This window comes from Globicephala melas, chromosome 10 (assembly GCF_963455315.2).
Source record: "Globicephala melas chromosome 10, mGloMel1.2, whole genome shotgun sequence".
Taxonomy (NCBI): domain Eukaryota; kingdom Metazoa; phylum Chordata; class Mammalia; order Artiodactyla; family Delphinidae; genus Globicephala; species Globicephala melas.
The window spans coordinates 64,409,114-64,433,268 of NC_083323.1; the positions used below are offsets into that span (position 1 = coordinate 64,409,114).

Consider the following 24,155-nt stretch of genomic DNA (forward strand, 5'->3'; position numbering starts at 1 on the left):
CAGGAGGCAGGAGGCCCCCGGCCGGTCGGGAAGCGGCCCCAGCCCGGATTTCCCTCCCGGGTGGGGCCGCAATGACTCACCCCCTTCCCCCTTCCCCCGGTTTCCTTGTTTGCATTTCTCCTCCCGGCCACGTGGCGGCCGGTGTAGCGGCCCGCAGCCCCTAGCCCGACACCCCCGCCGCCGCGGCCCCGGCTCGCAACCCAAGGGCGCTCCGGCCCGCCATGGTTTCTCGGGACCCGGGCTCCCGCCGGCTCGGCTCACCCTGGGCTCGAGACTCCGCCCCTCGCCCGTGCCCGCCCCCGCCCCCGCCCCCTTCCCTACTGTAAAGCCTGGCGCGTCCTCCCCGCCCTCCCGGTCCTTCCCGGGAAGGGAAGAGGGCGGGCCGCGCAGGGGGTGTGACAGCTCCCGCCCGGACCAGTGCCAGCTGCAGCCTCGCTTCAGCGCCCGGTGCCAGCTGGCTCTTTCGTCTGGGACGGAGGGGAGGCTCGGGGCTCCTTGTCGCTGGGGGTGGGGGAACACCGCCCCTCAAGTCCCCAGCTTTCCCCCCACCCAAGAGGAGCCTCTCAACCCAGCCTGGCTCGGGCTGCCCTGGCAGCGGGTCCAGCCAGGAATTGGCCTGCTCACTTCGCCTGGGACTTACAGCAGGGGCTCGCTGTTGGCGGGGGGAAGGGGGGCGGGGGGTTCTCCCGTCAGCCCCCGCCTTTTGCTAGAGGCTGCACGGCTGTGCGAGCTCGAGGAAGAATATGAAGGTGGGTAAGGTGGGGTTAGGGGGAGGAGGAGCCGGAGAGGAAGCTGGCACGGTCGGGGAGTTGGGGTGGGAGAGAGAGGCTTGGTCAGGGGTGAGGGAGGTGGAGAAACGAATGGTTTAGGCTGAAGCTGCATTTCTGGGGCATCCAGAGTCCGTAGTCCCATACCGGGAGTCGGTGGAGATCCCTGCAGGGCCATGGGCGGTGGAGTGGGGCAGAATTCCCCAGAAGACCGGGAAGAAGGACCTGATCTCTGGTGCGCCAGCTGGAGACCCCTAAGTGCGCCAGACCGGCAGGCCCCAGTGAAGGTCTTCCTGTCCCTCCCCCGGCTCCTGGCAGGGATGCAGCACCTCCGCCTGACCAGTCCAGAGGACTCTAGGGAAGTGGTTCTGCCTGGGGCAGTTGTGCCTTGGTCCAGCTGCCCCAGGCCCGGCCTCATGGCTGTCTGCCTTCCTCCTCCCGTCACAGGTGAGCTGGCCAGGTGAAAGCCGCTGGCAGGTGGGCCTGGCTGTGGAGGACAGCTCAGTTCTGGGAGCCCCGCCGGTGGGAGGGCTCCCGGACGTGGTGCCGGAGGGGACGCTGCTCAACATGGTGCTGAGGAGGATGCACCGGTCCCGGAGCTGCTCCTACCAGCTGCTGCTTGAGCACCAGCGCCCCAGCTGCATCCAGGGGCTTCGCTGGGTGAGTGCCCACCCCCTGCCCGGGCCAGGCACCAGGGCTGGAGGGGGCCCTGACCGGAAGAACGGGCATGCTTCCGGGGGCCCAACTCGCTCTGGGGGCATGAGGGGGACAGCTGGGGTGGACAGTGGGTCAGGCAGCTTGGCTGCAGTGTGTGGGTGGCTCACACAGCTGCACTGCGTGTGCATGTGGTGCCCAAGTTCCCCCATTCAGGCATGAGGGGAGGGGTACAGGGATTTGTCATGTAGTTGTCACCTCTGTGTGCCTAGAGTTAGGTGCTTGCGTGTCCTCCAGGTGGTGGTGGGAGGCATGTATGAAATGCTGGGGACCAGGTCAAGTGGGGGTCAAGAGGTAAGCTTGGTTACTGTTTTTTAAACATCGCCGTGACAACATTCTCCTTTAGTGAGGGCTGTACTGCATCGAGTCTGCTTTTGGATTTCGGGGTGAGGTGGTCATGTGAACATTGCTTGGCATCTGGCTTTGAGAGGCTCAGGGGAGAATTCTGAGAAGTTTGGAGGCTCTGAGATGAACGGAGCTCCCTTTGCCGGTGAAGAATCTCTCTGGAGCTGCAAGAATGAAGGAGAGAGAAAGGGTGTGGGGGAAGGATGTGGGGGGGCTGGGGGGGCAGGATAAAGGTTGCAGGATCCAAATCACAGAGAAGCTCTCCCCAACCACCCAGACTTAATAGGTTCTTCACCTGAGATTCGCTGTGTCTATTACCTGTGCCCAGCCTGGGTGGAGGTGAGTGCGGGGAGAGTACTTGGGCAAAGGGGCGGAGAGAAAGCAGGGCTTGGGAGAGCTCCTCTCTTATCAGCAAATTCCTGAGTAGAATGACCACCACTTTCTGCCTCCTTCCTCCTACCTCACCCAACCACCATTTATATTTACCAAAATATGAAGCTGGGTTGAGAAAACTGAAGCCCACCAAGGTGATGGGGTTCTCCTTGCAATGGGAATCGGGAGGAGAATCTAGGTGTCAGTCCCCAGCTCTCCCCCAACTCCTCCCTCCCTGGGTCCTCCTGACAAGGGGCCTCATGGGCCTGGGTCCTGTTCCAGATGACGCTCTGGAGGGGGCAGGGGAGCTGGGTTCCCTCTGGGCTTCGCTGTCTGCCCCCCCTCACCCCCCAGGTCACTGGCAGTAGCTACTGCTTGGAGCCAGTGGGCTGGAACCCTCCCTCCCTCCTTCCCTCTCAGGCTATAATTACTTGTGCATTTCCTGTCCCCTTCCCAGCTTGTAGAGGCAAGGTGGGGAGTGGGGGGAAGGTCAGGTGCCAGGACAATGAGGTCACTGGAGGATCCCCTGGGACCCAACGTCTGGGAGGGGGTGGAGGAGGCCACCAGGCTGTCTCCTGTCTCCCCCAGTCCCCCAGAATTGAAGGGCTGGTATGCATGGGGAGGCTGGAAGAGTGAGGGTGAGGGTTAGTGGAGTAAAAAATGGGGTCAGAGGCACAGAAGCAAAGCCCCTCCCCTGCCAGGTATGTGTGGGTGTTGGTGATTAGAGGGAACTTAGATTTTCAGGGCTAGAGACAGGACACATCCTCTCCTGAGGACCATCTCTGGGGAGTGGGGGGGCAGAGGTGGTTTCAGCCCGTTGTGTCTGTGTGTTTTTTTTTTTTTAACATCTTTATTGGAGTATCATTGCTTTACAATGGTGTGTTAGTTTCTGCTTTATAACAAAGTGAATCAGTTATACATATACATATGTTCCCATATCTCTTCCCCCTTGCGTCTCCCTCCCTCCCACCCTCCCTATCCCACCCCTCTAGGTGGTCACAAAGCATCGAGCTGATCTCCCTGTGCTATGCGGCTGCTTCCCACTAGCTATCGATTTTACGTTTGGTAGTGTATGTATGTCCATGCCACTCTCTCACTTTGTCACAGCTTACCCTTCCCCCTCCCCATATCCTCAAGTCCACGCTCCAGTAGGCCTATGTCTTTATTCCCATCTTACCCCTAGGTTCTTCATGACTTTTTTTTTTTTTTTCTTAGATTCCATATATATGTGTTAGCATATGGCGTCTGTGTTTAAGAGACTCTGGGTACCTGTGAGCTCTACCTCTCTTCTCTGGATGATGCCTTTGGCCGAGGAGGGGCTCATATGAGGGAACAAGTACCCGGCAGGGAGCGTGCACACACAGGGTGAAGGGTGGATGTTGAAAGGAGGTGGAACCCAGAGTCCCAGGAGGGCAGTGCTGGGAGTTATTCAGGCCATGCCCCCCTCTTAGAAAATCAAGGGGGAAACCCATCAACCTCCTGAGGTCTGAAGAGAGCACTTTCTGTTCCTACTAGACCAGGACAAGAGAAAATGAAAGCAGGTTACAGGAGGAGGGCCTGGGGTTAGATACAGAAAGGACTTACCAACCACGGCAAAGCTGATGCTGGAATGGGATGGAAGGACGTGTCCTTTGGAAAACATGACGGGGAGATGAGATCTTGTCTGATGTCCGGGAGCCTACAGAGGGACCAATCTGTCTAGAGGCAGGGGCGAAATCAGGATGACCTCTGGTGGGTCCTGCCAGCTCAGAGAAGCCTGGGATGCTTCTCTTTGAGTGCCTTATTTGGGGGACGTGGCTCTATTCTCTAACTCAGAAAACATGCTTTCATCCAACCTGTCCAAATCATGGTAGTAGCTAATCGTTGTGTAGTATTTATATCCCAGGCGCTATTATGAGCTTTACTTTGTCATACCAGATAATCTCACAGCAGCCCTGTGAGATAGCTACTAATGCCATCGTCTCATTTTATAGATGCGAAAGCAGAAGCACAGAGAGGCTAAGTGACAGGTCTAGGGTTATACAGCTGCTAAGGGACAAAGCTGGGTTTTGGTCCTAGGCGATCTGGCTGCAGAGTTCAAGCTCGTAGTGGACTTTCTATTGCTGCGGATGGTAACACCGACACCCCAAAACATCACCCCCACTCATGCATCCTTTCCCAGTCCCATCGTACACAGCCCTGGCCTGAGACCCTAGCTGTGGCCTAAGGGAACTGGTCTGACGGGTCCCAACATGGCTTTCTGGCTCTGTGCCTGCCCCTCCAGCGCGACTCTGACCCTCAGTGACGGGGGTGGGGCAGGCCATGGTGCTGATGCCAGGGAAGCTAGCTGGGACCTCCTCTTGCACCCTGAGTCCTTCCTGTCCAGACATGAGAGGAGGCGGTGGGTGAGGGCCTTCGCCCCTGCCGTACCAGCCGCTGCTTTCCAGCTGAGAACCCTCTAAGCTGACACTCAGGGTTATCAGATCAGGGACAGGGTCAGCGGAAGTACAACATTTCTTGCACTGTGTCCAGATGACAGGTGCCCAGCATGAAATAATAATGTTACATCAAGGTACTTAACACTGACTAAGCAGTTACTACAGAGCAGGCGCGGCTTCGAATGCTTCATGTTATGAACTCATCGGATCCTCAGAATTACCCCGTGGGACAGGTGCTGTTATCATCAACCCCATGTTACAGAACGCTGAAGCACAGAGACATTTATAAGCAGCCCAAGGTCACACAGCCAGCTGGTAATGGGGAACCAAGATTTGAACCCAGGTGCCTGGCTCCGGAGCCCACACACCTGCTGCTCTGGAATAGCGCCTCCAACCCGATGCTGGGAACATGGCAGGGGTCCAGAGGGGCTATGGAACTTGGTCTAACCCAGTATTTTCCAAACTTCCTTGCCCGTGGAACATTCCTGAGGGCGGCATTCACGTCTATCATCTCTGCTTTCATGGCACACGGTGGGGGAAGCACGGGGCCGTGGAGGCACCATGGGATATGGTAGGGCTTGGTCGCTAAGGACGTGGGCTTTGGAGTCGGAGAGGCACAGCGTGAATCCTGGTGCTCCTGTTTACCGGCTCACGGGGCAGGTTACGTAACCTCTGAGCCTCCTTTTCTCTAGCTGTGAAATAGGAGACAAACACCTACTTCAGGGTCAGCGTTGGTAGGGTTATGCAGTGGGATCTTAAATTTCTAAGCGGTTGTGTGACTCTGGGCAAGTTGCTTCATCCCTCTGGGCTCCTGCTTTCCTCGCAAAATGAGAAGGATGCCTTCCTCAGCTCTGATGGGCCAGAGCCCCCAGCTTCCGAGCCTCCAGCCTCCGTGCACATCCCCTGGGGCAGGACAGGAAGTGCTTTAAGCAAGGCCTGAGGATCTGAGATCTGAGTCTTGACCAGCCTGGCCACGTGACCAGGCACCTCCCCTCCTGATGTGCCCTGCGGGGTCACAATAATACCAGGAAGGGAGTGTGTGTGCGCGGGAGCCTGGGTCGTGGGCACCGAAGGGACTTGGGGCAGGGACTGGGGCCACCTGGGCACTCTGACAGCTACAACAACAAGTCATTAGCACTCGGTACTGTTTGTTCCAACACAGGGGGCTGGCTGGGTAGAACTCCTGCCCTTCCCCCTCCTCGTTTCCTGTCAGTAAGTCTCCAGGGCTATGTCTGGCACCAGGATGGGCCCCACGACCGGGTCAGGGATACCTATGGGACACCTAGCGACTTCCGCCCGGCGTTGGGCCAGGCACCTACGCGCGCCAGACCTCAGGCCTCTGCCTGGCACACGGTGGGAGGATGCTGGGACCAGGGGAGGGGACTGTGGCCCCAGGCCTGGTCGTACCCTAGCTCCCCAGCCAGGTCCTCTTCAGGCCCTGTGTGCGGATGGGAAAGCAGCAGAGAGAAGTGGGACGGGAGAGGAAACAGGCAGGTGTGGTGGGTGGAGTGGGACCAAGAATGTGAGCACTTCTGGTAGGAACTTGAGTTTATCCGTGACTGTGCGGCTGTGTCTGAGTTACAAGCGCACTTCATCTCTAGACTTTTGTTTCTTCCTAAGTCAGGGGGGATAGACAATACCTGCTCTGCCTACTTCCCACCTGATCCTATTCTATATGAGATCAGATGAAATCATGGAGGTAGACATACTTTGTAAACTTCAAGTGCCTGCCTTTGGGATGGCTCATAGAGGGTAGGGCATCCTGTCCAGAGATGCCCACAAATTCCAGTCCTCAGGTGGCAGGAAAAGAGGGGCATGGGAGGCTTTCATGGCCGACATCCCAGGGCACACAGGCCCAGGAGTCCTGGATGCCCAGTTGATGCCAAGGGCAGGGAAACCTCGTTCTCCAATGATTTGTACGTAAACCCCGTCTTCCAGAGCTGTCCTGTGTGCTAGCAAGACTGACTCACTGTTACAGGGTTATTTATGAGCTAGCAGCGACAGCATCTTGGAGAGGAAAGGGGCCTTCCAGCTTCACAGATCAGTAATAATAACTAACATGTATATACAATTACATGTATATGTCAGGCAGTGCTTTAAACATGTGATCTCTATTAACTCACATAATCCTTCCTAAAGCCTGAATTGTTGTTAGGAATGTTTTATAGATTTATAGGCAGGGAGAGGTTAAATCATATATTCAGGGTCACACTGCTAGTAAACAGAGGAGCAGGGATTTGAATCCAGGAGTCGGCTCCAGGGTTTGTATTTTTAACTACCAGTCTGCACCGAGGCCCACAGAGGGCAGGAGTTTCGCCCACGGCCCTGTGACTGGGGACTGACCCTGGCCTGGCAGGAGGCCCTGGGACGCCAGGCCTCCCGAGCTGCTCACTTTCTGGCCTCTCCCTGGCCTTCTTATCTCACGTCGTCATGCTCCCCCCAGCTCCACTGTGCCCCTTCCCTACACGGTGCAGTTTACCTGGGAGCCTGGGCACACCTGGGCCCTGAGTAAGCAGAACTGGAATCTCATCTGTGGGGATGTACCGCTGGAGTCAGGAAGCAAGACAAGGGTCTGGGGATAGGGCAGCAGGGCGGGCATGAGGCAGACGCCTGGCATATGGGGGGTGCTCAGTGAGTATTTGTTGAAAGAGTAGCTAAGTGGACGCCTGGAGTCGGGGACTGGGCAGGGGCTGGGACTGACGGGGGTGGGCATCTGACAGCTGGGTTTAAAGGCCTGGCACTAATACTCAAACCCTCCCACCGCCCTCAGACGCCACTCGCCAACAGCGAGGAGTCCCTGGATTTCAGCGTGAGCCTCGAGCAGGTACAAGCCACCAGGGGTGGAGCTGGGAGGCGGAGCACAGCAAGGGCTTCAGGGCCTGAGCCAGCTGTGCCTCTCCCCGCCCCTAGGCCTCCACGGAGCGGGTGCTGAGGGCGGGGAGGCAGCTGCATCGGCATCTCCTGGCCACCTGCCCCAACCTCATCCGAGACCGAAAGTACCACCTCCGACTCCACCGGTGAGTGGTGGCCTTGGCTACCTCCTCGCGCACCCCCTCCAAACCCTCCCCACCCCCTGTTTTCTTTCCCTTTCACTCTGTCCAGGCACCTGGGCCCAGCCCTGCTTCTAGACCCAGGTGCCTTTCAGATGGAGTGTTCTTCCCTCTCGCCTCTCCCGTCCTGCCATTTGAGACTCCTTCTTCTTCCCTGGCCCCTTCACCTCCCAGGCAATGCTGCTCTGGCCGGGAACTGGTGGATGGGATCTTGGCCCTGGGGCTGGGGGTCCATTCCCGGAGCCAAGCCGTGGGAATCTGCCAGGTGCTGCTGGATGAAGGTGCCCTCTGTCATGGTGAGCCCTAGCCCTGGGTGGGTGCCGGGGGCTGGGCAGTCCTGGGGAGCAGGCACTGGTGGGCATTGCTGGTGGGCATTGCAGCAGGGGGCCTCACACCCACGTGGCCTCAATTTCCTCTCCTCCCCCACGCCTGGGCCTCTGCCCCCCAGTGAAACACGACTGGGCCTTCCAGGATCGAGATACCCAATTCTACCGTTTCCCCGGGCCGGAGCCGGAGCCTGCAGGCCTCCACGAGCTGGAGGAGGAGCTCATTGAGGCTCTGGCCCTGCTCTCCCAGCGGGGGCCTGACGCCCTGCTCACGGTGGCGCTTCGAAAGCCGTAAGTCGGGCGCCTTGCATCTCGCAGCCCTGCTCTCGGACTCGGTAGTTTCGGTTTCCCCTCTGAGGGGGTGGTCCCTTACTTTTTGTGGAGGGAAGGGACCCTGGCTGGACCAGAGGCCTGAGCTCTGGTCTGCATTCCGCCATGGACTTGCTGTGTGATCTCGAGCCCTCCTTCCCCCTCTGAACATGGTCCTTCCTCTGTAACTGAGGCCGTGGGACACGTGGCCTCCGGAGACGCTGCCCACTCTGCAATGCAGAGAGACGGAGGGCTTTGGAATCCGCCGGCAGGTCTGCGTTCAAATTCCAGTTCCACTGGCTACTAGCTCGGTGACCTTGGGCCTCTCCATGCCGGCTTCCTCTTCTGTCAAAGGATAACAATACCAACGTCATGGGGTTGTCGTGAGGGTGGAATGAGGTAATGCGTGTAAAGCGCATGGCCCTGTGTCTGGCACACAGTGTGCTCCCGGTAAAGACTGGCCCACTATTGATAAACAGCTACTGCTGGGGCACCGGCTGGCCCAGGCCCAAGCTGGGTGGACGTGGTGGCTTCCCGCTCTTGGCCTTGGGCCCACAGCTCATCACTTCTTCCCCGCCTTCCTGTGCCCGCAGCCCCGGTCAGCGCACAGACGAGGAGCTGGACCTCATCTTTGAGGAGCTGCTGCACATCAAGGCCGTGGCCCACCTCTCCAACTCGGTCAGTCCCCCGACCCAGCCCTGCCCTCCCCACCCCCAAACCTCCCTTCCCTGTGACCGCTGCTGGGCCAGAAGACATTCCCCTCCCCTTCTGCCTGTGACTGGGAAACCTCAGTCTAATTTCTTGCCCCCGGCATCCTTATCTGTAAGCCCTTCTGCCTCTCTTTGCCCATTTCTTCCCCTTGCTTTGTCTCCCGCTGAATCCCAGGTCACCTGACCTAACTACATCTCTGTCCCCTGAGCACTTGTGGCTTTGGACCTAACCGCCTCACATGCTCCCTCTTCCCCTGAACTCACCTCATTGACCCTCCTCTCCCCACCCCCAGGTGAAGCGGGAATTAGCGGCAGTTCTGCTCTTTGAACCACACAGCAAGGCAGGGACCGTGTGTAAGTCAGACGGGATGGGAAGCTCGGCACCAGGGACCTGGACATGGGCGGAGGCCACAGGGAAGAAGTGATGGGTCCCCGGGGGCATGTCTGATCTGTGCTTCTCTCAGTGTTCAGCCAGGGGGACAAGGGCACCTCCTGGTACATCATCTGGAAGGGATCTGTCAATGTGGTGACCCACGGCAAGGTGAGTCTTCCCTCCCTGCCCAGCCCCCTGGGGTGTAACTGCTCTCTGGTCCTTGACCTCACGGGCAGTGCCTTTAATAGACCCAAGGCTGCCGATCTCCCGGGTCTCCTCCTGCCTTGGTGGCTCTGTCCGCCATGGGTCTGTCCCGGTGAGGGCTGGGCGGCGGGGTTGGGCTGTGACTCAGGCCTGGCTGCAGGGCCTGGTGACCACAGTGCACGAGGGAGACGACTTCGGACAGCTGGCTCTGGTGAACGACGCACCCCGGGCAGCCACCATCATCCTGCGAGAGGACAACTGCCATTTTCTTCGCGTGGACAAGCAGGACTTCAACCGTATCATCAAGGTGCCATTGCTGGGGGTGGGGAGGGCAGGGGACGTGGCAGGGACACGTCTGTGGAGAAGTGGTGTGGGGCAAAGAGTAAAGACCAGAGAGAGCCTTTAGGGGTCAAGGAGAGGTCGCGGGTGGAGAAGCTCGGGGCGCTGGCTGCAGGTGGCAGCCCAGCCCTGCGTGTGTGAGGAGGTGCAGAGCGTGCTGAGGAGGGCCAGCGAGCCCTGGGGACCCTGGCTCGGGTGGCAGACCAGGGGGCTGGGCTTACAGAGGGGTGGGGGTCTAGGGTGCAAGGGGATGCAGCATAATGGAGCGTGGGATCCACGGAGGGAGCCCTGGGAGGGATGGGGTGGAGGAAGGGCTCAGGCTGGGTGATGGGCAGGGGTGGGAGTGGGGGTTAAAACCAAGGTCATGGGCACTGAATGGAGTGGGAGAAGGGCTGAGGGTCCCTGTGGGAGCCTTGTGGGGTTCAGCGTTTGGAATGGGGGAGGGAGAGGGAGAAGCTGTAGGGTGGGGAAAGGAGTCATGGTGTATGTTGAGCACTGGGTGTTGGCTTGTTCTCCAGGATGTGGAAGCAAAGACCATGAGGCTGGAAGAACATGGCAAAGTGGTGTTGGTGCTGGAGAGAACCTCTCAGGGCACTGGCCCTTCTCGTCCCCCAACCCCAGGCAGGAACCGGTAACATACCCACCATGCTCCCTTTCCATACCACCTCTCTTGCCCACCTCCTCTCCTTCCATTTCCCAGGCTTTACTCCCTTCCCCGTGTCATACCCCTGCCCTCTGGCCACCTGGGGGTGGAGAGGCTTCCAGGGACTAAGAGGCATCCCCTGAGTTGGTCCCCCCTCCACCCCAAGGTGAGAGAGGGCTGGCAAATAGGGATGAGTGATATGATTGATTATTGATGTCTGTCCCGGCTGTGGGAAGGGGAGTCGTGGCATAAGTGCTATGGACTGGCTGCTTCTGCTAGGTATATAGTGATGTCTGGCACCCCGGAGAAGATCCTAGAACTTCTGTTGGAGGCCATGCGGCCTGATTCCAGTGCTCATGACCCAACAGGTAGGGGCAGGAGACACCCTGACTGCTCTCTGACTCATTGGGTGGTCAGCACAGCATGGGAGAGGGCCAGGCACCCTGCCGTCTGACCTCATCGGGTGCTAGTTTGGTCCATTTGGTCAGTTGACGGGAAGTTTGCATTCCTGTGTTCTTGGTTTGGGTGGGAAGCGCGGTGACAGGGACTGGGCATCGCTGGTCCCTTGCCCGTGGTGGGATTGGGGAAAGGGATGCTCCAGCTGTGCATATACTTGTGCTCAGTAGACGTGACCGCTGAAGCCCCCACCTGTCCCCTGTCCCTGCCCTACAGAGACATTCCTCAGCGACTTCCTCCTGACCCACAGTGTCTTCATGCCCACTGCCCAGCTTTGCGCTGCCCTCCTGCACCAATATCCTTCCGGCCCCAGGGGATTAGGATGGCGTGTGGAGTGGGGAGAAGGAATCCCTCGTATCGTGGCTGTGCCGAACCCCCCGAAGTACCAGCATCGTGCCAGGCCCAGCTTGTGCATATGGGCTCTGGGCGTCCTGCCCCTCCCTTGCCCAAGGTGTGGTGGGTGGTCTGGTTAGATGTTGTGGTTCCCTTGACGGGTGCCCACTTTCCACGCGGAGCCCGTGGGAGGCAGCGAGCAGGAGTGCAGCACCTACATCTGCAACAAGAGACAACAGATCCTGCGGCTGGTCAGCCAGTGGGTGGCCCTGTACGGCCCCATGCTCCACACCGACCCTGTGGCCACCAGCTTCCTCCAGGTACCTGGGCGTGAGGCAGGGCTGGACCGGGCTGCCCAGGGTGGATGTGGAGTCTCAGCGAACCTTGGCTCCTCCCAGAAACTGTCAGACCTGGTGAGCAGGGATGCCCGGCTTTGCAACCTGCTGCGGGAGCAGTGGCCAGAGAGGCGGCGACACCACAGGTGATGCTTTGGCTCAGGTTAACTCGTCACCTGGGGGACGGGCGGCGCAGCGGGGATGGAGAGCACTGCCTCTGGGGCCAAGCACGTGGCTTCAGTCCAGGCTGCACCACTGTAGCTATGCCGCCCTGAGCCCATTACCCTCACTGCCCCCCCACCCCCTAGGGCTTCAGCTCTTGTCTGTAAAACTGGGAGAATACCTACCCCTCACTGCACCTGAAGAGTGCAGCTCAGGGTGTGCTGTGCTCACTTGTCTAGACTTGTTAGTGTTCTTACCGGTCCCCTTGCTACTCGCCCTCCCATCACGTGCTCCTCCGTATGCTCACGCAGCCACAGTCATTCGTGGGCCATCCTTCTAGCCCCAGCACACCTGCTGTGCTCACTGCCTCCTAATTATTGCCAAGCACCCGTGGTGCCAGCTTCTGCCGGCCAGCCCGGTCAATTTCCTAGCGTTTACCTCGCCTTCCGAGACCTTCCCGCCCTCCCAGGCATCCCATGGGGGCGGCTGAGGTCCAGGGAGAGCTCCTGTGCAGGCTGCCTGCCCGGACACCGCGTTCCTTTCTCCCTTGAGCTCTCTTTCCCTCCCTTGCTGGCCTGGGAAAATCCCAGGATCCAGGGGCTGGATTTCAAGTCTTGCCTGTCTCACCGAATCTTTGATCCTCACCAAATCTGCAAACCTCTGAGCCTCTGGTGAGGGCAGGTAGAATCCAGAGCCCGTGTCGTCCTCTCTGCTCCTGACCCCATGTCATCCCGCCTGCAGGGGGCCCTGCCCGCCACTCTCACCTCGCTCCTCTCTTGCTCCACAGGTTGGAAAATGGCTGTGGGAACGCATCTCCGCAGATGAAGGTGTCTACCCCGAATGAGGTCCTCTCGCTTCTGCGGGGCCCCAGCTGTCCCCACTCCTCCAGGGACCGCCGGGCCCCTCCTTCAGCCCCTACCCAAGGGGCTCTGTGTGGGCAGCCCCCCGTCCCCTGTAGGCCCCAGGCACATCCTTGGGTCTGGGATAGGTGTTCATGGAGCTCAGGCTGCATGTGGCGCTGGGGCCAGGCCCTGCAGGGAGACACAGAGGTCTAAGGTCACTGTTCCCCCCGCCCCCCCCCAGCCAGGGGGCTGTTATTCCATCTGGGAGGTGATTCATGCTCACAGTTAGAGCCAGTTAGCAGTTCCCACCTGGCAGGTGAGGGGTGGTGCCTGGGGGTAGCCTCGGAAGCCCAGGGGTTCCTGGGGGCCAGTGCAGGGAGCCCAGAGGAAGGCAGGCTGAGATCCCAGTGCCATTCCCAGCAGCAGGCGGGGCGGGGGGGAAGCAGGAGGAAGAGCCGTGATGGGCGCGAGATTTGAGGGATGGGGCGGAAGGGGCTGGGCAGCTAAGTTGGGGCTGGCTGGGGGCTCATGCATTGGGAATAACACCTAGATGCCTCACCTGGGCCTGCAGCGCCCAGCTGCTTCTCCCACCTCATCCTGCTCCCCCCTCCTCCTCGCAGGCTCCTTTTCGGCTAAAGGTGAAGTTCAGCCCCTCCTCAGTCTCCTGCCCTTACCTGCTGGCCCCTCTCCCACCGGCTCCCCTCCAAGGTGTCCTCTATGGTTTTCCTCAAAGCATTATCCCAGTGGAATTGTTTTCTTTGTTTGTGTACTTGCTTATTGTCTGTTGGTGTCTGTCATGTCCCACTGGAATGCCCGCGTGAAGGGCCTTGACCTCTGTCTCCCCAGCCTGTGGTTGCCACTCAGGGAACGGCCGGCGGGCACTGCGTTAGGTGCCGAGGATGCCGTAGGGGGCGGGGGGAGCCACGCTGGCCTCGAGGGGCTTGCAGCGAAGCGAGGGACGGGGCTGCAGGGCAATCTCATGCTGTATAAGGGCGAAGACAGGGGTCTCTGGAGACGGGAAGGGGAGGGCTGACTCCGGGTCAGGGTCAGGGAGAAGCGACCGCTGGGCCTGGAGGAGAGGGGGGAGGTGGGCAGGGGCCAGAGCAGGTGCCCCCCCCCCCGCACTGTGGGCCACGGTAAGGGGCCTGGCCTTTGACCCCAGAGCAGCGTGAGCCGTTGAAGGTGTCTGAGCCGAGGACTGACAAGATGAGATTTGCGTATTGCATAGGTCAGCTGAGGAGACTGCGCTATCCAGCAGACAGTGACGGTGGGAGCCGTGATAGGAAGCTTAATCGGGCTCTTGTCAGGCAGATGGCAGTGGTAGAGAGGGAGGCGCTCGAGAGGTGAGGCTGGCGGAGAATAGCTGGGCCGTTTTAGTAGATAAAGAGTGAGGCAACACACGGGCTGGTGGACCCTGAGGTTGGCCTGGGCTGGGGAGGGGGGCACACGGAGACCCCAGGACTAGAGACATGCCGTGGGGAAGCGGGGGCTGGGCAGCAGGAACCATGAGCCCAGGGGAATGGCGGAAGAGTAGCCTGGCAGGTGGGATGAGGGATCCGAGGGGTGTGTTGAGTTTGGGGTGATGGAGCACAGACGCGGGAGGATCCAGGAGGCATTTGAGACCAGGGCCTGGAAGAACATTCAGTGCTCAGTGGTATGGTTTTAAGAGTCTTCCATCTGCGGGGGTGGGGTGGAGTGGGAGGGTGCGTGAGGCTGGGGGGAGCTCGGAGGGGAGCGCAGAGATCTGGAAATCCAGGGAAGAGCCATGAACCAAGGTCCGAACCTGATCTGCCACCTTCAGAGCAGGTAGAGAGTCAGTACAAGAGTTAGAAAGAGTGGTCGGTGTGCAGAGGAGCTGTGTGAGGGAGGCCTCTGGCCAGCGGGGGCTCCCCAGCAGCCCACTGTGGTGGGGCCATGGAGGAAGGGCTGTGGGGTGACGGGGCAGCTGACACAGTTGAGTGCTGGTGGACAAGAGCGGGGTGTGTGTGTGGGGGGGCGCAGGTGGCGGGTTAGGATTCCAGCTGGGCCACTTAGCAGCTGTGTTTCTTTGGGTATGTTACTTAACCTCTCTGAGCCTCACTGATCTCATCTATAAAATGAGGATAATAATATTTTGTCAAAGGGCTTTTGTGACTATTTAGATAGTTAAAAGATGCCTGTACTTAGCCTGGCATGTAGCAAATAGCAAATGGTAGCTGAAGGAGGAAAAAACCGAGATCAACATCTGAGGTGTGTTCGTATTAGAGCAATTCTAGACCCATCTGGTAGAGGGGGTAACACACACGTAGAGGGGCACAGACTTTGCTCTGTCTCCTCCAGGAGCCTCAGTCCCCAGCGCCTTACCTGGCCCAGATTCATGGGCCAAGCAGAGCCCCAGGGTGGTGTGCGTGCCCCACGGGTGCCATGCTCCTGGTGACAGAGGCCCCTCCCCGTCCCTGCATGCTCTCCTGTGTCCTCCCGGCCTTACTTTCTCTCCCTCTCAGGCCCGGAACATGCCTGTTTGGCTCCCCAGCCAGGATGAACCTCTCCCCAGCAGCAACTGTGCCATCCGAGTCGGGGACAAAGGTTGGTGGTCTGTCCAAGCCAACCAGTTCATAGCTCGAACCCTACTGTCATCACCCTTGACCTTGGGGCGCCTGGCCGAGGATGGCATGCCACGCTCCTCGGGGTCTGTGTTCCAGGCTCCCCCTCTCCTTGGCTCAGGGCCTCCCACCCACCCAAGCTACTCCGTAGTGCCCTTGCCCGCCTGCTCGGGACCCTCCCTCCGCTGCAGTCGCTGCCCTCTCCCTCCTGGGGTGGGGAGACGAAGCAGCCCCCCCCCCCACAGCTCAGCCAGCCTTCCTCTCCAGTCCCCTATGACATCTGCCGGCCGGACCACTCGGTGCTGACCCTGCAGCTGCCTGTGACGGCCTCAGTGAGAGAGGTGATGGCGGCGTTGGCCCAGGAGGACGGCTGGACTAAGGGGCAGGTGCTGGTGAAGGTGAACTCTGCGGGCGGTGAGTTGTGTCTCTGGGTCGGGTGGCCCTAAGGGAGGGGACCCCCTCAGAGCCGTGCCCATCCCCCGAATTAAGATTATCATCATCTCTATTATCTTTATCACGTTAGTGATGGTTGGCATTTATTGGGAGGTTTCTTACATCTCTTCAAAGTGCTTTGCATGTGGTGAAGAGCATGAACTCTGGGGCCTGTTGCCCACATTTGACTTCTGCCCTTTGGCTCCCTTCTCTCTGTCCCTGGGCAGGATGCTTAATCTCTCTGGGCTCTGTTTCATCATCTGTAAAATGGGGATGAAAAGAGTGCCTGCTTCATAGAGGAATTGTGAGGATAAATGAGCTCATCTATAAAAGTGTTTAGAATGCGGTCTGACCCATAGTCAGCACTACGTTATTATCTGTTATTACGTAGCTACTGCTACGTCATTATCATGCTTACATATTTATTGAACTCTAATAGCAATCTTATGAGATAGGTATTTTGATCCTATTTTCAGACAAGGAAACTTAAGCTCAAAGGGGTTCAGTGATTTTCCCAAGCTCACACAGCGAGAGCATCGTCGAGAGCCTTTGAATTCGGGTAGTTGCTCATTTAGTCTGTAGTCATCTTTGAGGGTCAGCTGTGGGCCAGCAGTGTGTTAGGAGGTAGAGGTACCATGGCAGGTAAGATAGAGCAGCTTGACGGTTAAGAGCCTAGACAGTGGACTCCCAGATCTGAGCTGGAATCCCAGACCCACTGCTTACTGGCTGTGTGATCCTGGGCGAGTCGTTTAACCTCTGTGAACTTCGGTTTCCTCGTCTGTCGAATGAGCACTGTAACTGTACCTATCACATAGGACTGCTGTGGCTATTAAATAAGCTACTGTGTTTAAAGCCGTTAGCACGGGACCCAGCATAAAGCTGGTGCTCGGAATACGGCAACATGAGGATTATTAAGACCTGCCTTTGGAGAACTTGGGACATTAAAAACCACTGTTGTCCATGAAGGACACAGCCCAGGTCTGACAGCTGGAGCCCAGGGTAGGCAGCTGAGAATAATGGCAAGGAATGGCAGGGACACTGGCAAAGCCTCCTTCCTTCAGGAAGTGGGGAGAGAGGATGAGGTCACCTGTGCCTGTGTGCTGCTCTGGGAAGCACTGCCCTCTGGTGGCTACCTGGCAAGTTGCAGTTGTCCTAAGCCAGTGTTTATTGAGACCCTACGTGCCTCAATATTTTATTACAAACTCCATAATATGTGTATATTTCCTTGTAAGTCATATACATATATTCCTACCCTAATGTTACATGATCATAACACAACACACAAAATAGAAGTGCAAAACAGGTGAGAAAAACCAATAAAGTGAAAGAGCTACGGTTTTTTCCTGGACACGTGGATGGTCTTGTGTACCTTAATTTGGAGGCTGATGGTCTAGGGACTGGGGACTCAGACATGACTAAAAACCCAGTCTCAGTCCACAAGAGCTGATGAAAATCCGCACAAAGATTTCTGCAGGGCCTTTCCCAGGTCTCAAAAGGCCTGTATATGTATCGTGTATTTATAGCCACTAGTTATATTTATATCAATGATTTCATTTGACTTGTGAGTAGTCAGGGAAAATCTTAGTGTCTCCGTTCGACAAAGGAGGAAGCCGAGGCTCACTGAGACTCCAGCGTTGCCTAGCGTCAGCCCGTCGCACTAAGCCTCCCCTTTCATCGTCCTTGGGCCGTGCTACCCTGTGTGTGTGGATGCGTGGGCATGCGCACCTGTGTATTTAGAGCACCTGCCCAGGGCTCCAACCCTGCTACGGGGAGAAGAGACCTTCCAGCCTCCTGAATGGGGTCTCCACCCTGCCTCCGGTTGCTTGCTGGCCGCCCTCTCTGTCCCCACCCGGCACAGCCTCTGCTCTCTTTGCAGACACTGTTGGCCTACAGCCAGATGCCCACGGTGTGGCCACATCCCTGGGACTCAACGAGCGGCTCTTTGTTGTCAACCCTCAGGAAGTGCACAAGCTGGTAGGGACAGGCAGGGCGCCAGGGCCTGGGGAGGAGCGGAGTTTTGCGGGTGGTAGGAGTGGGTGCTAGGAGAGGGTCACATGGAGAAGACGGGGAGGGCTGGCTCTGACTGCTGCTGGGCCTTAAGGAGGAAGAGGAAGGAGTTGGCCTCAGCCAATGGGGAAAGTCCCCAGGATGTGGGAGGGGAGAACTGGTTGGGAGCTCTCAAGGGGGAAGAGGGAGACCTGCCTCATCAGGGGTTCCCCAGAGAACAGGCACCCTACAAGGAGGGGTCCCAGCGTCGGGGAGCTGTCTGGGACATGCCTCCTTGGGAAGCCCTTCCATCAGATGCCCCTCCAGCCCCTGCCCTCCCTGACATTCCTCCGACCCTGGGCACAGAGGCTCCTCCCACCCTGCACCTTTCCCCCGGATTCCCCAGGCAGCCCCCCTGAGCACTCTCCCCCCTGCAGACCCCACACCCCGAGCAGCTGGGGCCCACCGTGGGCTCTGCAGAGGGGCTGGACCTGGTGAGCACCAAGGACCTGGCGGGCCAGCTGACGGACCACGACTGGAGCCTCTTCAACAGCATCCACCAGGTGCAGGGGCAGAGCGGAGGGGAGGGGGCTGGCGATGTGGGCTCCCCGCCTGCCACGCGCTGACCGCTCATGCTGTCCCCGCCCAGGTGGAGCTGATCCACTACGTGCTGGGCCCCCAGCCCCTGCGGGACGTCACCACCGCCAACCTGGAGCGCTTCATGCGCCGCTTCAATGAGCTGCAGTACTGGGTGGCCACGGAGCTGTGTCTCTGCCCTGTGCCCGGCCTGCGGGCCCAGCTGCTCCGGAAGTTCATCAAGCTGGCTGCCCAGTGAGCGCTGTGGGCTGGGTGCGCTGGGTGGGAGGAGTCCTGAGGCTGCCTTTACTTAAATGCCCGATCCATGGGCAGGGTGTTGCCAAATCTGCCAGCCCCATGCTTCCCTGGGTCCCCTGGAGCCTCCGCCTCCCCACCCCGTCCGGCCCCAGTGCCCGCAGGGCGCTGGACCCCAGGCCGGCTGCTGTATGGGTGCGGGGCTTTGCACGTGGCTGAGGGTCTCTGGGTCTTCTGTTCACAGCCTCAAGGAGCAAAAGAATCTCAATTCCTTCTTTGCCATCATGTTTGGCCTCAGCAACTCGGCCATCAGCCGCCTGGCCCAGACCTGGGAGGTGAGTACCATCTGCCGGGGCAGGCCAGGGCCTTCCCACCTCGGTCCTGAGTCAGGCCCCTGCCCGTTCTGGGGGTCCTTTTTGGGGATGGAGCTCCCACCCCAGAGCAGTGACAGCCCCGCCTGCCTCTCCTTCACAGAGGCTGCCCCACAAAGTCCGGAAGCTCTACTCGGCCCTCGAGAGGCTGCTGGTGAGTGCTGGGCCCCAGTTCCTCCCTCCAGAAACCCCGATTCTTGGCTCCCTTGCAGCCTCTCTGCCAGTCCTTGTCTCCTTCTGGGTCCCCTTGTCTACCCTGGGTCAGGGCCTGGTTCCCTTTGGCCTGTGAGTTTGGGGTGCTGGCTGAGGAACAGGTGTTTAGCGTGATTGGATAGTGTGCTATAGCCCTCAGTATGTGTGCTGGGGGGATGGCATTTGCTGTGGCTATGAGGTCCTGCATGAGGGCAGTGTCTGGCCCTGGGGTCTGAGGTGCCAGGGGACCGCTGGGGGACGCTGGATTCCAGCTGACCTGCCTCAGGACGCAGGAGGCAGGTCCTGACCTCAGCTCCCATGGTGTTCTGGGGCCTGTCCGTGGCCCCTCAGGAGACTCAAGGAGCCCATGTGCCAGCCCAGGCCAAAAGATGAGGAAAGAATTCAGGAGCCGAGCCCTCCACTGCCAGGAGCTGTTAGGGGGGCTGGTTTGAAAGGTTTGACAGTATTCAGGGGAGAGCTAGTGCAGGGTGCTTTCATCAGCAAGGTTCTAAGACGCTTGAGGAAAAACTTCTCCTGGGGCTCAAGAGGTTCAAAGGAATTTACCCACTAGAGAGAGAGAGGTAGAAACAGGGACGGAAAAGAAAGAGTTTTCCATGAAACCTCAGGGCCCCTGTGATAATGGCCACGACGTGTCCTTGGGGTTTAATCAGAGGCCAGGAAGCCACATCACACAGACTGGCAGTCACAGGTCCAGGCCCCTCCCGCCTCCGCAGAGCCTGCCTTGGTGAGATCTGGGGCCGAGAGGAAGCTGAGCTCCAAGGGAATGGGTGCACAGCCTCTCCTTGGGACGGTGGGCATTGGTTGCGCTGAGGCACGTGGTGGGTTATGGTGTATGGGACCTTCCCTCTCTCACTGTGGCTTCTTCCCTCTCAGGACCCCTCATGGAACCACCGTGTGTACCGTCTGGCCCTCACCAAGCTCTCCCCTCCCCTCATCCCGTTCATGCCCCTTCTTCTCAAAGGTAAGAGGGCCAGTATCCACCTCCCTGTCTCCATCCCATCCATTCCTGCCCCTGTGTGTCCATCCGACCCTCTGAGTGATTCCAGTGCGCTGATGCCCTGGGGGACACAAAGATGAACTAGGAGTTCACAGGGTAGGAGCAGAGTTAAGACATGCAGACATTAGATGGCCGATGATACGAGGCCTAAGAGATACAAGGAAATCGCTCCAGGAGGTTAGTTGGGGAGGAAGAGGGCCATGTGGGGGACCGACAGGCCCGAGCCCCCCTGTTATTGACCCCTCACCTTTCCTTGGCTGCTGGAAGGGGAAGGAGTTTGGGGACCTATGAGCAAAGCCCATCTCTTTGCAGACATGACCTTCATCCATGAGGGAAATCACACGCTGGTAGAGAATCTCATCAACTTTGAGAAGATGGTGAGTCCGAGGAGAGTGGGTGCCTGACACTGGAATGGGCTGCAGGCTATGCACGTGGCTGAGGGTCTCTGGGTCTTGCAAGACGATGGCCTTGCAAGGGCTTGGGGATGGGGAGGGAGATGGTCTAAAGTTGTTCTCAACAATATAAATATGAATTCTTCCTTTAAAATAGCCATTACTCCATTGCATGCCCTCATGAGGGTCTGGTCTCCACTGGGGAGTGCTGGGGTGACAGCCTCAACTATCTTGCTCTTCAACCGGAGCCCCCTCCCGTCTAAGCCCTCCCTGACCTCTGTTCTTCCCAATGCCTGGTCCCCACTGGGTTTCTGGGTGAGCTGGGGCACAGCAGACAGGACCCCATCTCCTACAGCCACTAGTTCCTACGAGCACTTCAGCTGTCCCGCAGGCCACACCAGGGTCCCATTCCTCACACTGGGTCTCACGTCCTTGCTTGGCCCGCAGAGAATGATGGCCAGAGCTGCGAGGATGCTGCACCACTGCAGAAGCCACAGCAACGGTGAGAGGGCGGGTTCCCCGCGTAGGTGCCCCTGACCGGTGTCCCCTTCAAGGCACTGGCTTGGTCCTGTCTCGCTGACTCCCCCCTCTCACCCGCCAGTGCCTCTGTCACCGCTTAGAAGCCGAGTCTCCCACCTGCACGAGGACAGCCAGGCGGCCAGGATTTCCACGTGTAAGTGCGGGCAGGGGTGGGCGTTGACGAGTTGGCCATGGCTGGCATTTACAGGCACGTGCATACGTGATGCTGATGACGCTTCACAACACCTCTGTGAGGTAGGTAGAATGTTATCCAAACTTGAAGATGTGCGAATGGGCTGGAGCCTTGAAGAAGCCTGTGGAAGCCACAGGGTTAGATAGAGCTGGGACCCAGGTACTCTTACTCCAGATCTGCGTTCTTTTAATTGGCCTTCAGTTGCATGAAATGGGATTCACTGTAATCCACAGTTCATACCACACCGTCCTCATTATTTTAATGTATGTATGTAGATTCTGATAATACAATGGGCACCTCTGGACCCAAGCCAAACATGAGGACATTGACAATAGCTTCCATCTCCCTAGTGGTGTCCCTCTCCCCTGTCCTCGTGCCCCTCCCGCCCAGGGGAGCCACTCTCCTGAATTTTGAGTTACTCGTTTTCTTGTTTTGGAAAATAGGTTTATTATATATACGTATGATAAAATATATATGCACACGCACATACATAGACATCTTTTAAATACCTCATATATATATGACAACAAAATATTCTTTAGTTTTAGTTGTTTTTGAGCTTAGTAAAAGGGGTATTAAACTGTATGCAATTTGGGGGGCCTGTTTTCTCCAGTCTGTGCTCTTGACCGCCATGCTATTCTGCCCCAGCAGGGGGGCGGGGTGTCTTCTAGATCGGCCCTGGGAAGTGGCAGGCTCGGTGGCGGAGGGCAGGGAGGCCGATTTGCTCCTTGGAGGAGGAGGGGTGGGCTCTACAAAGTGCGCGGCGCCCCCCTGCCGACCACCCCTCCCCCCCTCCCCCCACTTAGGCTCGGAGCAGTCCCTGAGCACCCGGAGTCCAGCCAGCACCTGGGCTTACGTCCAGCAGCTGAAGGTCATCGACAACCAGCGGGAACTGTCCCGCCTCTCCCGGGAGCTGGAGCCGTGAGGAGGGGCCGGGCTGGAGCAGGCACTGGCCGCCGGGAGAGCCAGGGCGAGCCGGGCCAGGAGGCCCACGGGCTGGCCGCGCCGGGCAGGGGCTCTCCGCGGACTGAACTTGAGGCCCTGGAGTGGGCGGCATGGAGGCAGCCGTCCCCTTGATGACTGGTGGCCAAGGAGGACCTCGGAATGGAATGAGCCGGGGCCCAAGGCCAAGGAATGGGGGACAGAGAAGCCCTGGAGTGGGTGGGAGAGCAGAGCGCTCCCTCTGTGTGTTCAATAGAGAGCTCTCCGCACCAGGTCTTTTCCAGATTCCATGCCTCTCGGTTTTGTTGACCGGCCATCGCCGGGCCCCTGGGGTGTGTTTCCGCAGTGGACCGAGCGTCTGCATGTGTGTGGCATGTGGGTGGCAGGGGTAGGCCCGCTGCCCGGGGAGGTGGGGAGGCAGGGAAGGGTGGGGGCCGTGCTGCTTTTCTTTCCACGGCCTGTGCGATAAACAGCTGGGTGTGGTCGGGGCTGTTTGTCTGGGAGTGGTGGTCCCTGAGGAGACTTATTGTTACCCTAAGCGGACAGAGAGGCTGTGTTCTCGGGCCAGCCCCGGGGGGTGTGGCAGGGAAGGCCGAGCCCTGCCCCCTGCCCGGGATGGTCTCTGGGACCCTGCAGGGCTCCAAGGCTGACTGCGGCTGGACCTCAGCCCCTTGGTCACCAGAGCGGCAGGAGCCTGGAGCCCTGCACGGGGCTGGCCGGAGTGGCCCTCAGCTGTCCACAGTGGTCTGAGAGGTCACTCCTCCCTCCTCTCCCCTCCCCACTCCACTTCCTGCCCGTATGCTTGCAGCCCTGCTGGGTGGTGCTCCGGGAGGCGAGGCGAGGCGAGGCGAGGCGGAGGTGATGGAGAGGCTAAGGCCGAGGCTTCTGAGGGGAGCCCATCCCTTGCTGAGGCCTAAGGGCATCCAGGAGTCAGATTTCCTGCCAGCAAGCCTTGTCAGCTTGGAGTCCCCTCTCCCCTGCCAGCTGCCGTGATGGGCAGTGAGGACCCTCCTGCCACGGGAACTCACGTGAGGAAGCCCCAGGTGGGGCTGCCCTCCTCTCTGCTCCCTGTGGCTCTGAGCCTGGCCAGGGGAGGTGCGCTGTCTGACCCCGAGAGGGGCCTCTCGGCCTTGGGGATGACCCGGAGTAGGTTCTGAGCAGCAGGGTCCTGGGGCATGTGGAGGGAGTGGGCCCATACCTGGGAGGAGGAGGCAGCTGGTACAGCTGCTGGGGCTCAGGCTGGACACACCCTCACCTCCCCGCCCCCACCCCCACTGCCAAACCTCTCATCCCTGTGGTCATGGACACGCACTGCTTCCAGAAAGGGCCAGAGCCCTTGGCAGGAGGCAGCCCAACTGGGATTATGCCTCGGGTTTCTAAGTGCATCTGAGCAAGTCAATGAACAGTTCTCTGCCTCCATTTCTCCATCTGTAAGATGGGTGTGATACGATGATCTCAGATCAGCGCTTAGTGGCAAACAAGTAAACTGCAGCTCTGCCTCTGCAGCTGAGGTGACAGCTGACGGCTGTCCTGTGTCCTCTGCCTGCTGGGGCAACATCACCTCAGAGGAAGTGGGGAGCCCACTCCCTCAGGAACAGCCTGGGGTGGAGCAGACGGCAAGGTAACCAAGCCAGTGTGCCCTTGCCCATGGGTAGAGATGGAGGACCCTGAGGCACGGAAGCTTCCAGAGCTGAGCGGTCATGACATGAGGTGCAGGCCCGGTGAGTCAAGACTCCCAGGGCCTTTCTTCTCTCCTAAACCCATTGTCTGTCAACGTTTCAGCAAAGGCCAGACCGGCCAGCCAGGCGCCCTTCTCCATCCTTTCGGACCCAGGGTGAGACCAGGCCTGTGATGAACGGTGGGAGCTGAGCGTGGTGGGGCTGGTGTCCTCCATCAGCATTTCTCTTTTTCTTCCCTGTGGTCACACCCGTGTCCCCAAGGAGCTTTGGCTGTGCAGGAATCTCCCTTCCACCTTGACCGCCTGGCCACCTCTAGCTGCC

The 24,155-nt window shown here is 58.9% G+C and overlaps 1 protein-coding gene across 5 annotated transcripts; it reads left to right on the forward strand.

The window, feature by feature from the left end:
• The first annotated feature begins 300 nt into the window (after window positions 1–300).
• RAPGEF3 (Rap guanine nucleotide exchange factor 3) lies at window positions 301–22,440 on the forward strand. Of its 5 annotated transcripts, XM_060305663.2 has the most exons (29): window positions 785–1,054; window positions 1,215–1,427; window positions 7,386–7,439; window positions 7,526–7,632; window positions 7,840–7,961; window positions 8,114–8,282; window positions 8,894–8,978; window positions 9,304–9,364; window positions 9,475–9,551; window positions 9,748–9,894; window positions 10,445–10,557; window positions 10,849–10,937; window positions 11,242–11,320; window positions 11,528–11,678; window positions 11,757–11,839; window positions 12,643–12,682; window positions 13,318–13,335; window positions 15,181–15,262; window positions 15,547–15,693; window positions 17,588–17,685; window positions 18,135–18,260; window positions 18,347–18,528; window positions 18,773–18,863; window positions 19,003–19,053; window positions 19,986–20,073; window positions 20,422–20,486; window positions 20,949–21,003; window positions 21,103–21,174; window positions 22,020–22,440. In XM_060305663.2, the coding sequence occupies exons 1-29, from the start codon at window positions 944–946 to the stop codon at window positions 22,136–22,138; spliced, it is 2,895 nt and encodes a 964-aa protein (XP_060161646.1). In that variant the 5' UTR covers window positions 785–943; the 3' UTR covers window positions 22,139–22,440. The 5 variants fall into 5 exon arrangements, with proteins under 5 accessions (XP_060161648.1, XP_060161646.1, XP_060161645.1 ...); XM_060305665.2 differs by lacking the exons at window positions 785–1,054; window positions 13,318–13,335 and adding an exon at window positions 301–749 and having other exon boundaries at window positions 12,643–12,700; XM_060305662.2 differs by lacking the exon at window positions 13,318–13,335 and having other exon boundaries at window positions 786–1,054; window positions 12,643–12,700.
• Window positions 22,441–24,155: the final 1,715 nt, after the last annotated feature.

Coding starts and splice junctions, on each gene's coding strand:
- RAPGEF3 (XM_060305663.2), top strand. CDS start 944: ATGGGCGGTGGAGTGGGGCAGAATTCCCCAGAAGACCGGGAAGAAGGA. Junction 9,552..9,747: donor ATGTGGTGACCCACGGCAAG/GTGAGTCTTCCC, acceptor GCCTGGCTGCAG/GGCCTGGTGACCACAGTGCA. Junction 18,529..18,772: donor TTCATCAAGCTGGCTGCCCA/GTGAGCGCTGTG, acceptor TTCTGTTCACAG/CCTCAAGGAGCAAAAGAATC.